The sequence below is a fragment of the Oxyura jamaicensis genome, chromosome 17 (genome assembly GCF_011077185.1).
Source record: "Oxyura jamaicensis isolate SHBP4307 breed ruddy duck chromosome 17, BPBGC_Ojam_1.0, whole genome shotgun sequence".
NCBI classification, from domain to species: Eukaryota; Metazoa; Chordata; class Aves; order Anseriformes; family Anatidae; genus Oxyura; species Oxyura jamaicensis.
In genome coordinates, this window is record NC_048909.1 from 6,850,353 (window position 1) to 6,862,890 (window position 12,538).

Here is a 12,538-nt window from a genome sequence, read left to right on the forward strand (position 1 = left end):
GCTGCCGCCAGGTGCGGGCCCGGGGGCGGCGGGGCTCGGGGCCGGGGCCGCCCGCGGTGCCCCTGAGCGCCCCCCGCATGGAGGCCGAGGCCGGGGCCGGGCTCCCCCCGGGAGCGGAGCGGGGCCCGAGGGCGGTGGCGACGCTCAGCGGCGGCCCCGCGGCCGTCCAGGGGGCGCCCCCGCCCTACTCGCCGCCCGACCCCCGCAGCGCCCACCTGCTCTGCCCGCCCTTCGCGCCCGCTTTCGCCCCGCAGCCTTCCGGCGCCTTCCAGCCCGGCCTCGGGCCGTGCCCGCAGCCCGGCGCTCCCCTGTCCTTCATCGCTGTACGTAGCCGGGCCCCGACACCCACCCCCGGGGGGGTCCGACCCCGGCCGGAGCCCCCCTGACGCCCCCGTTTTCCCTTCCAGTTCGAGCCGCGGCCCAGCCCCGCGCCTCCCGCCACCAGCCAGAGGCCGCCCAGGGACTACCTGGTGGAGTCGGTGCTGGTGACCGTCTTCTGCTGCCTGCTCACCGGCGTCGTCGCGCTCGTCTACTCCCACGAGGTAAGGGTGGCGTGGGACGGATCACCCCAAACCCTGCCGCTGTCCCCACAGGGTCCCGCTGACCTCTCGCTTCCTTCCCCCTGCGCCAGACCCGCTTAGCGCTGAGCCGCGGGGACGTGGCCCAGGCCAAGGTGGCATCCAGGAAGGCTCAGTCGCTGGTGCTCTTCAGCCTGCTCTTTGGCCTCTTCGCCTCCTTCAGCTGGGTTGTCTACGTCCTGGTGGCCCTCTACCTGTGACAGGGCCCCGAGCCCTGGCGGCACACAGTGCGCCGGGGGCTCCTTGCTGCCTGGGGGGCTCCGGGTGGACGAAGCGGCCCCAGCCCCTGTGTGGCATTGCCAGAGCTGCTGTGGGAGGAGGGTGACGACCGGAAGGAAGGTGACAACCGGGTGCCATCAGGAATCGTCCTGCCGAAGCAGCACCAGCACTCGCTGGCTGCCCAGAAGCCACAGCCCAGGCAGGACGGACACGGACTAAGGCGATGCTGGCGCCGAGCCGTGCCCGAGCTGGCAAGGAGCTGTGCTGGCCCCGCTGCACCGCACGCAGGATCGGCCTCTGCAGCAGGTATTTAGTCCCGTGGGTGGGACTGTCCCTTGGAGGAGCAAAACACCCGGTAGCAGAGCTCAGGGACACAGCAGGAAGTGCATGCTGGATGCTTGGCAAGGGGAGCACCTCACAGAATTGGGGCTGGAAATGGAGTAAACGGCCAAGAAGTTAACAAAAGGCGAAAGCATGCGACTGCTCTATGCAGGCAGCTGCTGCTCAGGGCGTCCAAGTGCACCCTCCCCCTCCCAGTAATTAATAATGTGAGAAAATATAAAAAAAATACGTATTTTAGCTTTTATGATCATTCTGCACACGCAACTATGCTGTATTGCCACCTTCTTGCTGCTTCCAGTTTTAAATAAAATACAGGTACAGCCAGAGCTTCTGTTTTCTGTGCACACCACAGACCCTTACTGACCACGGCCTTTGTCCAGATAATTTAGTGCAGACCCTTCTGTGATTGCCCAACCTGGAATTTCCCCCAAAAGCAGCCGTGCCCTGAGCCAGGCGGGTGGGAGGCTGCTGGGAGCCATTCAGAGCAGGAGCCCCCAGCCCACCCCCGTTCCTGGGCTGGGAGCGAGCGCAGCAGCTTCCAAGCTGCTCATAATCACAAAACCAGCTGGAGAATTCGGGGTCGCAGCGTGATGCTGCTGGGGACGGTGACCCCAAAACCTGGCCGGGGGCACGGAGCCTGCAGCCCCGCAGGTGCAGCTGGGACCTGCCCCCTGCGAGGAGCAGGCGTTGTGTGCTCGGTGTCTGGGCATCCTCCTCCCAGGCTGGCGGATGCCGATTATTTCCAGAGGAATTTTGAACTCCATCCAGGCCTGAAATAGCGCGGGAGTGTGTGTGGCCGCCCAGGCAGCCGCGGGGGTTATTTATAGCCGTGGGCAGGCAGCGCGAGGCCGCTGTGCTGGCGGGGCTGTGCCACGTGTTGCGGGGAAAGGAGCCCCCCCCGGCCCTGAGAGCAGGCACCTCGGTGCCCAGAGGGTGACGGAAACAGGCATCCCCCTGAGCTGTGCCAGGGTTGGGCTTTTTTTTGGGTGAGAGCAGCTCGCTGGGAGGTAAAGGAGTGATTTACAGGGGAAACTTAAAAGCAAAACGGGCCAACAGGAGGGGAAAACCCAGAGGGGGACATGAGAAAACATGAGGCCACACCAGCGCAAGAAGCGGATTTGATTGTCACTTTAATCCACAGACTGCTGCATGCACTGTAAACAGGATCATTAGGCAGGTTTGTTACTGGTGTTTATTTGTCTTTAATATAAAAGTTACACGTTTGAAATGTCTGCGGGAAGATGCCACCATCGGGACCGGGTTAGTGGTAAATACATAATACAGCCTAACAGCCGGGGATGGTGGCAGAGGCTCGGGGGCAGTGCGGGGCGCTGGGCACCGCTTCTCCACCTCCCTGCCCAGCGAGGAGACCGAGACCCCCCTGCCCCCCGAGGGAGGCGAGGGGCTCGCAGCTGCACCAGACGTGGCTGCGCTCAGAGCTTTTCGCTGCACGAGGAGCTGCGGCCGTGCACGTCTCCTGCCTCCCGTCCCCACACCGTGAGCCGAGCCCCTGCTGCCGAGGGCTGGCTGCAAGCGGGGGGCTCTCGGCTCCGCACGCAGGGCGAGAACTGAGAGCAGCTCACACACAGCGAGGGGAAGGGGAGCAGCCGCAGGACGGGGCCGTGGACCAGCAGCACCCGACGGCTGCCCCCGAGCCTCCTCGGCAGCAGGGGCACTGAGCCCACGCCACACTGCGGCTCCCCACCCAGCCCGGCACACAGGGAACTGAACCGATGGGGTGTGTTTTAGTGCTATCACCACACACGATACTCCTAGGAACAGCCTATGCTACAGCACACAGCGGTGGTAGTGACGTGTTCAGAGCCAGCAGAGCCCTGTGCCAGCCAGAGATCGGATTTTGCCTTTTCACAGTCTCGTCAGGTTGTTTTTTAAAATCTTATTTACAAAGCAAAACCAAAGTACTACTTCCTGCTTCAAAGGCTGCGAAGCCTTCAGGGGTTGCAAAGCCTTGACCGGACGTGGCACGCAGCTCCAAGGCTGGCAGTGCCATAAAATAAAAAGCTTTTGAAGTGTTCTGACTCAGGCGTCGTGTTTGGCACAGCGAGAGCCCTGCTCCTCCTGCTCTGGGGACTGCAAGGGCATGAACGGGGGGGACAGGGGACACGACACTCCAGAATTTTGCTCTGCTCACACCCAGACTGCAAAGCCGATGCGGACGCACGACGTGGACGTGTGCTTCAACGCGCCGTGTCTTGCTCTTGCCAACACTCCCACAGGGCTGCTGCTGCCGATGCAGGTGTCTCGGTTTGGTTCCCACCACGGGTGTTCCAGAGGCCGCTGCAGCAGCTTGGGCAGCGCAAGGCGAGGCGCTGAGAGCCCACTGCCTGCACCTTCAGGGAAGCGATGGAGCTGGACACAGTCCTGTGCATGGGGTAACGCCGCCGGCGCTCCCTGCTGCAGGCTGGAAGCTGGAGCCAGCACGTCCAGGGAGCCGCGAAGGCTTTGCGATCTGTAGAAGGAAGTGCTCGCACCTCTGATTCACCCAGAACAAACAGAGGCTTAGCAAACATTGACCTGCTATTGAGAAACAAATCAAGGATGCTCTGCAAAACATCCTGTATGAGCCACTGCTCTAAAACTGCAGGATTTTGTCAGACGAACTCTTAAAAACCTGTGACCATGTGACATGGGTCTGAAAAAGGCCTTGCAAGGCTGATAAAATCTACAGCATATGCTCAAAACCACGACCCACGCTGTAAACAACTGAATGAGGACAGAAAGGAGGGAGGGGAACGGGCCCGCTGGGGCTGCACTGGCAAGGACACCCTGGGAGAGGGGACGGAGGGGACAGGAGGGGACAGGGGGGGCTGAATAAGGCACACCGGACAGACACAGACAGACAGACGGACGGGTCACGCTGGGCAGGCAGTGCTAACCCCTCTCCTGTGCCGGGCAGGGCTGGGGGACAGGGCCTGGCTGGGGATGCTTCCAGAGCGCGGGTTGTGGAGCACAGCACCGGGGGAACCCCGAAAAAAAAACATTTGGCAACAACGAGAGGAGAGGAGAGGAGCGAGGCGGTGGGGCCGGCGGGCTCAGCTCCTTCCCTGCTGGCTGTCACCACCCCAGAGGTGACCCTGGCTCCTCTGCCCCCTGCCTGCCTCCAGCCCCACGGCCAGCCCTGAGCCTCTTTCCTTCCTTCCTTCCAGTACTTGAACGCCGTTGTCACCGGGTGGGAGTTTTATACGTAATGTTTTGCACTTTTTCTTTCTTTTTCCTATAAACCCATGGGTCTTCGGACATGCATCAAAAAGAAAAATCCTCAATGGATTCTAGATACTAATATTTACAGTCGTATACTACAGAATTTGCTGTGCAAAAGCTAGTACCATCACTAAAAGATCCAGGTCCACAGACGGGTGAACCGCAGTACCTCGGGAAGTCTCTGGTTCAGGGTTCGGAGGGATTACAGTTGCTTAAATAATGAAATCTAAGAGGAGGAGGGGGGGGTACGATGACTGGAGACGGCGGGTCCCTGCCCACGTTTTCAGTGCCTCTTCTGTATCTACAACCGGTGCCTTCCTCCCAGAAAGGAGGCGAGAGAGATCTGGGGTAAACCAAAGACCCCTGTAAACAAAAGCAAGCTCTCTGAAAGCAGAGCTCCCCTGGCAGACAGCGGAGGCTCTTCCATCCTCGTCTCCTAGGGATAAACACGTTGCGAGGTGGCGTCACGGGCGAGACTCAAAAACCTCGCCTTCCACGGCTGCTTGCGCTGCCGCGAGCAGCCCGTGGGCGCCGAGCTCTTGCCGATTCCTCCACGGATGAAACCAAAAGCCCAGGTATCTCCGAACACCACCTGTAACACGCTTTGCCTGGGACCCTCCTTCCACGAAGCTCTCTCCTCGGGGTTAAAGCTGCTTGATGGCACAGAGGGACGGGAGGAGAAGGAAGGCGAGTGCAGCGAGCGCTGGCTGATCTCTGCCCTCAGCGGCCCGACACTCGCACGCCCAGTGATCGCTGCCAGCCGGGAGGGAGGGTGCGTCACCCAGTAACAGGTACAAATACTGAACTCCAGTCTCATAGCTGCCCTCTGCGCATCTGCCGAGCAATTCTCCTCGCTCGCACGGCCCCCCTCCTCCTAGGTTTTCTCTTCTCTGTCCGTTTTCCGCCTCGTGATGTTCCGAGGTTTGATTTTGAGGGACAGTTCCCACAGGGCCTCTTCCGCCAGGTGGTCGCTGAAGTCGTTGAAGAAGGACACGATGTCGTCGTTCCTTTTGATGTCGTAATGTCTGCAGGACACGGAGAAAGGCCGCAGTTATCCACAGGGCTGCCGGGGACCTCCCCCAGCCTGGAGCCACCCCCACTCCGCCCCAGCACAGACCCAGCACTGCGCATGGCCCGAGCCCACTGCTTGTGGCAGGGGTGTGACACAGAGAAAGGAAAAAACATCTTGCTTGCTTCTGAAGTGGGAAAAAAGACCCCACCACTGAAACCAGCAGTTGGATCTGCTGTGAGAGGTCATTTAGTAAAACCCTTCCGAACCCGGAGAAGAACCAGCCACGGCAGAGCCTGGAGCAAAAACTTGTGTGAAAAGGGAGAGCAAGAACTACGCTGCTACACTGGGTCGGTCTCAAGGGGAAAAATGCCACCACAGCTTTGTAGCCGTATCTAACCCAGGGAGGGAAGGAGACCATGACCAGAGCCCTGTCCTTGCCAGGCTCCCTACATCTCTGTCACGGTGCCTCCACCACAACCACCCCCAGCGGTGCCCCCGGCCGGCTCCGCTCCCCCCGCTGCACTTACACTTGCTGGAAGCACCTCATGCTGTCCAGGATGTTAAACTGCTGCCAGCGCTTGGAGAAGTTTACTTTGCTGTCAATGTAATCTGGGTTTCCCAGATGAACAAAGGTCAGGTCCTGCAGAATCAGGCCTCTGGAAGAGAGAAAGGGGCAGCGGGCCAGGGATTAGGCAAACAAGTAGAGGTGTTTGTCACACACGGGCAGGAGAGCCGGCCAAAGGCAGCCCCGCATCTAACTGCCTCCTCCTGCTGCCACCGGCAGTGTTGCAATTCTAAACTAGAGGGAAAAGTCTTCGCAGCAGCAGACATGAAGGTGTTCAGGTGCCAAGCACCTTTCATCACATGCAGAGCTGAGAGCAAGAGGGTTTGCGCTCCCTCCTCCCTCCCCGGCTCCTCTGCATCCTTCCTAGGGTCCCCAGCCAGTTAAGAAGCCACGTCTGCACATCTTCCTACAGGACTTTTATGGTGGAAGAAAAGAAAGCAAGACCAGAAATTTTAGTGGGATAAACACAGAGCAAATCTGAGATCTGTATCAGAGGGTCCTTACGGAGAAAGGGGGGGGGCTTCGAGCCTTCATCTAGAAACAGGACGAAGCAGCCTGTGTTTGACAAAGAAGCTTCCTAATTTACCAGCTCTTAAGTCATCAGAAGCAGAGCTGTTGCAGAGGAGCAAGAAGCAGCTTGAAGCTGTGGGATCCATTTCTCCTCCCTGGAAAATTTATTTTGCAGTGCACAAGCCCCAAAGAACTATAGTTGAAAGGTGTCAGCTGAAGATCCAGCCACTCGGTCTTTCCTTTGCCACCTTTACAAAAAGAAAGCTGAGACACGGAGTGAAGCATCTGAAGCAGCAGCAGGCAGCCTGAGCTTTGATTGATGGTTACAAAAGGGAATGAGATGTCTGGTGGTGACTGGCTGGAGAAATCCAGCCATCCCGTAGCAGGAATGCAGTGTCACGGGGCAGAGGAGGAGCCGTGCCAAGGGCTGTCACCCCGCTCTTCCCTGCTAGGGGACACATTGCTCAGAGTGGGCACAGGGGTCTGATGTGGCACGCTGATGGGTTATTTTACATGTAGGAGCGCTGAGCTGAGCAGAAGCTGCTGAGAAATTGTTGAAGGAACCACTCGAGCGTGCAGGAGAGCAGAGGAAAGGAACGACCAACTCACAGGTAAGGTATGCAGGGAGGCTCCACATCAGCCAGAGCTGCTCGGTAGGCCCGGAAGGACGAGGAGCTGTCGATCAGCGTGCAGTACTCAGCCAGGCCCTAGCAGAACACAAAGCCCCCGGTCACTGCCGCAAACCCATCTTTGTAACCTCTCCCCCAGGGCGTTAGGGCCGTCCTGCAAACACCTCGGGTGGATCTGCTCAGCCTGCCCCTTGCTGTGCACACGCAGAACTTTGTTGCCTTCACCAAGCCTTCCATTTGCAGGGAGGAGGCAGGCAGCTGCTCTCACAGCCTGTGACAGTGCGGCCACTTCTGCAGCTGTCAGAAAGCCCAGCAGCACTACAGGCTGCCAGCACTGTGGCATTATTTCCACTGGAGAGCATTCGTCCACCGTCCCTCCACCCTGGGATGTCTCTGAGCTCTTAAAACCCACCCAGCTGTTTCATACTGCGACCACAGTTAGCTTTTTTCCCCCAAAAGAAGACAGCCCGTGCTGCTCCTCACCTCTGAGGTTTGTTTCTGCCACTCCAGCCTTCGGATGGGTGCAGAATCCAGTGCAGAAAGAATTGCCAGATAGGAATTAAAATTATTCAGCTTTCGTAAGTGCTGTGGAGAGGGAGAACATACCAGTTACTCCAGAAATCTGGAAAGCCTTAGAGCATCAGACAGCTCTACCAACTGTCATGTCCCACTCTCCTGCTCCTTTAACGAACAGCGTGTGATGCATAGCAAGAAACAAGCTGGTACCTTCATAATCTTTATAAATTTAAGGAGCAGCCTCTCTCGGTCTTGGGCTTTCTCTTGTAGCATTATTATTGAACGGACCCTGGAAAAACAGACAGAAAATACCAGAAAGATAAAGCCATTATCAGCAGATCTCAGATCTCTTGCTGTTTCATTTACAAAACCAGTAACTAATAAGGATGGGCCAACAATACTAAAAAGTTCGTGGTATCTCCAACTTAAATGGAGCACTCTAATTCACAACAAAGACAGAATAATTCCAAGGATGAGAATAATGACCCTTCACAGAGTGCATTCATTTGCGATGTTTGTTTGAAGAGCTCAATTCTGACAATAACTCCTCCAGGTTACAGTGCCTTCCAAAACCCTAATGATTTTGTTTCGCTTGTGCTCTGGGGTCTCCAAGAGCCTGGCATCTAGTTCCTGGCCAAAACCACGTACATGATACCAATTAAGGGAACCCAAGTCTGCAAGGATTGTCTTGAACCCTAGGACATTGGAGGTCAAGCACAATTTGTGCTGTGATTGCCCTGAGCTCCTTACCAGTAGGACATGTTATTAAAGTGCTCTGTGAACTGTGTCAGGTTGGGGCTCTTCTCTTCATTTTGCTCTTTTGCCCAAAGCAAAACTTCTGGTATCTGCCAAGGAAGAATGAGAGAGGGGTGGGAGAATACCACACATTAGCACGGGATTTCTGCCCTAAGATTCCCAGTCACAGCCTCTGCTCACAGCCTTTTGCTGACACGAGTTCAGCTGTCTCCTCCAGTGCAACAGGTGGGCTGGGAATAGCAGAGATTGCAGAGATTGTTTGTGCTCAGATCCCTCCCTCTGCCCTCACCCCGTCCTCATCTCCGTACCTCGATTTTATAGAAGAGTTCAGCGTCTAGCAGGGTCAGCTGCTCAGCTATCTCGTGACTGTGGAAATCATGCAGGGTCCCCGGCCTGTAGGAAAGAAGGATGAAAGTAAAGGATAAGCAAATGTGACCTGATTTCTCCCCTTTCTTGTATTTTGGACTGAGAAAAACATTGTGCCCACAACGAAGGGACACCTGGTCTCTCAGAAGGACCAACATATGGTTATGTGCATGCTTACTCACCTGGCTGCTACCCCACGGGCTGCAAGAGGTTTGGTGGAGTTGGCAAATCTCAGCATTTTCTTCTGATCTACTTTATCGAGGATATTTTTGCGTAACACTCTGGCAAGGCTCAGCTCCCCGTTGCAGACCAGCCGGAACACCAGGTCCATCAGCAGCTTGAGAATTTCCTCTGTCAGCTCCACCAAGCTGAAAGACGGCAAACCAACGGAAGGCGTCAGTGCTACGGCTCCGAGCTAGAGAATTTGTATCTGTGCAAAGTCTCCTTGTTCCTGCCCACAAGCAGAACTGAGTGATTGAAATTCCTCCCCTTCCCAGCTCTTCCTTTCTTGGAGATTCCCCTTTCAAGGCTTATTTTAAAATCTTTGACCCAGACAGGACATACCCAACAAGAGGGTTCCCTGTGTACACTATGGGTATCTCGTTGGTCGGGGTAGGGGGTTTCAGCTGTCTGTTTAAAACACCCACATATATATATTTTTAGCTGGTAGGCTTATGTATGGTTCCTGACCATTCGTCTCCCACCCCAAAACGAAGAAGGCAACTCACCACAGCTCATCCACCACTCTCACCAGCACGAAGAAGGTGTTCTTACTGACTCGCTTCTTGAATGTGTCTGGGAAGTGGCAAAACTTCTCATATGTGGGTTGCAAATTAAAGAATCAACTTCTTGTAGTCAGAGCAGCATCAGCACAACGAACAGGAGGAACACCAGAACACTGAAATTAGTGTTCGGTTTCTGGGAGATAAGGGGCACCAATCTGGCTCTAATTAGCACGATATTAATCTGCCCCCAGCTGCAGGTAGCAGGGATGTGAGGAGGTGCTTAGGCCTCGCAGGATTGATGCTCGCGGAGCAGGTGTACCCACAGACTCTAATCTCTAAGGTGGAATTTAATGAGCAGCACTGCTACGCTGTCATCTCCCCCCGTGGTCTGAGGCATCTGGTCTCACAGCAGCTCTCAGATGTCACCTCTGCCTCTCTCATCGCCCAATTTGCTGCAAGGGGAAGAGCAGCGAGGGAGACAGCACAGGTTGAAAAAGCTTCCACCAGGTGCACGAAGGCAGAGAGAAACAGGGTGGCAGTACGTCAAATATCAAGAAGGGCCTGCAGGAGTGACCCAGCCAATATTTTCACTGACACCAGCTCTCCAACGAGATTTTGCTGCGTCCTTGGCAGCACTGATCCCAGCAGGAGCCAGGGGAGCAGCGGCTCTGCTGCAGATGGCAGTGATGAGCCATGGCTTAGCCAGGGTGACGTCAGGCTCTCTTTGACCTGGGCGTGCAGGAGCAAAGCCCACGAGGTCTTTGCACTGCCTGAACCGAGCCACTGAGCCACGCAGCTGATGGCAAAGGGAGCCGCGAGGACAGAGCCAAGTGGAAGGAACCACAGGCAGGGGGCTCAGCAAGAAGCCTTCCCCATGCCCTGCCAGAAACACAAGCTCGCTGCCACGTATGAGCCCTGGCCTCCTCAGCACTTACAAGCTCAGCTCAGAGCTGGGATGCTAAGAGGACGTTATCTGCTGCGCTGTATTTCTTGTAATAAGAGGGAAAACGTGTCTTGGCAGTGTTAACCTACACCTGCCCCACAGCCCGTCTGGAAAGCAGAACACGATCCCCACTCTACAGACAAGATGTCCCAAACAAAAGACCTCTTCCACAGTTCTGTGTGGAAAATCTGAACTGCTCCTCTTCCCCACCAGGGCCCCCTGGTGATTACGCTCAGATCCAGTGCTCCAGTCCTCGTGGACGTGCCCTGCAGCATCTCCCACCTGCAGGCTGCAGATACGGAGGGAGTTCAGGGCAAGCACATTACTGACCGCGTCCTCCAAACTTGTCACCGCCTCCCTCCATGATGCTCATGCTGCTCAGCTCTGGTCCCTGGGGCAAACTGCCTTTCACGCTAAAGGATATCTGTACTGCAGCTTCTTGATGAGCTCTTCAGGGGTAATAAATGTCCTGTACGTAGTCAGGAAGGCTTCACAGTACAGCACCAGATCTACGGAGAGAGACAAGGAAGCCTCAGTCAAAACTGCTTTCAGAAAAGTATAAGGTTGAATCCAGTCTTACAGGAAGAGGACGTGGACGCGGGCACATTTTGACCAGAATTCACTTCACAGAAAAGCTGTGCTGTTGTTTCTTACCAGCAGATGGACCCTACGGCACAAGAGCAGAAGTGACACTGCCCCGTTCCCCCTGGGCTGGCTCCCATCTGCAGCGCTCCCCATTTGCTTTCTAGCTTGTGTGACCACCAAAGGGGCTGGTGGAAAACACCTGTCCGTGGGACAGGAACTTCGAATAACAGGGCAAATTAAAATGTGCTGACAATGCCGGGGATACTTGAAAGAGAAGATGTGATGATGAGAGGCGGGTGCCCTTACTGCGCAGGCAGCAGAGAGCCCTGCTGATGAACGTGGTCACTCTTCCCTCATGATCAGGATTGTTTTTGGATATGTTTTGATACGTTACGTGTTTCGATATGATGATACGGTGCTGCAGACCCTCTGCCCGTGCTGTGTTCTGGGAAACAGGCCCCAGGACAGTGTAAATATAAATTATTTTTCAGCCAAAAAGAGTATATTGCACTGCAAAAACTGCCCGTGACCTGCCATGACACAAACACCGACACGGTGCACGCTGCCGACTTCTGTTTATTGATCTGCCACAGTGGGGGCTGCAGGCCCCAGAACCACAAAGCTTTGGCTGCTGGCACAGAGGATGGCATCTGAAAAAGCAGGAACGCCCAACGGGAAAGATTTCAGGCCAGGACTGCAGCACACTCGCAGCCTAGGCAAGGCTTGGCCACCAGTGGTCAAACTGGAAGTTTCCTCGCCCCAGTATAAAACCGCTCGGCGCTGCAGTCAGCATCTGCAGCGGGATGGCACGCTGCCCTTGCCTGGCCCGCTGCAACTGCTGGCAGAGGCTCGTTAGCACCGACGGGAGGAAAAGCTCCTGCCGTGCCTGCTCGGGCCTGGCCCTACACGCAGAGCTGGCTGCCGGCAGGACGAGGAGCGCCCCACGCCCTGTGCCGTAACACCAACCCTTTGTGCGGGGAGGGTGGGAAACTGCAGGGATCGGTGCGAGAGCCGTGCCTCTCCTCTACCTGCGGTGTTTCTCTTGGCAGGAGCCTCGCAGAGAGGCTTCTTCCTCCTGTTCCTAAATCAGAGAGCGCTGCTGGCTCCTGGCTAATGACAATCAGACGTCAGCACTAAAGCTGGAGGCTGGGTGGTCACGTCGGGGTGAGCCCAAAGCCGTGTCCAGCTGTAATCCTGCGCTCGCGGCAAGCACACGCGGCTGCGAGCACTTAACTGACCGTGGATTTTGCTCGTAAAGATCCCAAGTTCTCCTTTTATCCCTTATTCCATTTAGCTCTTTTAGAGAAGTCAGACGGACAAGAAGCATCATGCAGCAGGGCGTGGAGTTACGTTTATTCTGGGTTCCCATCTGCCCAAAAGGCGATGTGAGGTAATACAGCTGGTCTGCTCTGGCACTCGGAGCTGCCAAGAAATTCATCTTTAAAGGAAAGCCTCTTAACTATACCCCTCTGTGCCGTTTGGCTGATTGATTTACAAGCCCTGAATTCTTCTCATTGTAAGCTTAATTCATTAACCCTCTCAGTCACCCAAACACTGGGTTAGCATAGCA

At 56.0% G+C, this 12,538-nt stretch overlaps 2 protein-coding genes across 10 annotated transcripts in view; one reads left to right on the top strand and one right to left on the bottom strand.

Moving 5' to 3' along the window:
* The first annotated feature begins 48 nt into the window (after window positions 1-48).
* PRRT1B (proline rich transmembrane protein 1B) lies at window positions 49-1,465 on the top strand. The gene is made up of 3 exons (XM_035341304.1): window positions 49-323; window positions 408-542; window positions 632-1,465. Exons 1-3 carry the CDS (start codon window positions 78-80, stop codon window positions 776-778), a joined length of 528 nt encoding a protein of 175 aa, XP_035197195.1. The 5' UTR covers window positions 49-77; the 3' UTR covers window positions 779-1,465.
* Window positions 1,466-4,394: 2,929 nt separating this feature from the next.
* The window catches only part of RAPGEF1 (Rap guanine nucleotide exchange factor 1), an 83,352-nt gene continuing 75,208 nt past the window's right edge, over window positions 4,395-12,538 (bottom strand). For all 9 annotated transcript variants that reach the window (XM_035341295.1, XM_035341300.1, XM_035341299.1 and 6 more), the window contains 10 exons: window positions 10,808-10,892; window positions 9,444-9,536; window positions 8,898-9,083; window positions 8,658-8,742; window positions 8,344-8,438; window positions 7,804-7,882; window positions 7,561-7,662; window positions 7,058-7,155; window positions 5,901-6,029; window positions 4,395-5,386 (listed from right to left, as the gene is read on the bottom strand). In XM_035341295.1, coding sequence (XP_035197186.1) covers window positions 5,236-5,386; window positions 5,901-6,029; window positions 7,058-7,155; window positions 7,561-7,662; window positions 7,804-7,882; window positions 8,344-8,438; window positions 8,658-8,742; window positions 8,898-9,083; window positions 9,444-9,536; window positions 10,808-10,892 — 1,103 coding nt within the window. In that variant the 3' untranslated portion in view covers window positions 4,395-5,235. The remainder of the gene's footprint in view (window positions 5,387-5,900; window positions 6,030-7,057; window positions 7,156-7,560; window positions 7,663-7,803; window positions 7,883-8,343; window positions 8,439-8,657; window positions 8,743-8,897; window positions 9,084-9,443; window positions 9,537-10,807; window positions 10,893-12,538) is intronic.

Bases quoted from the DNA above. Each gene is read 5' to 3' on its own strand.
- PRRT1B (XM_035341304.1), top strand. From the start codon at position 78: ATGGAGGCCGAGGCCGGGGCCGGGCTCCCCCCGGGAGCGGAGCGGGGC. The intron at 324-407 runs GTACGTAGCCGG...TTTCCCTTCCAG, and splicing joins CTCCCCTGTCCTTCATCGCT to TTCGAGCCGCGGCCCAGCCC. The intron at 543-631 runs GTAAGGGTGGCG...CCCCTGCGCCAG, and splicing joins CGCTCGTCTACTCCCACGAG to ACCCGCTTAGCGCTGAGCCG.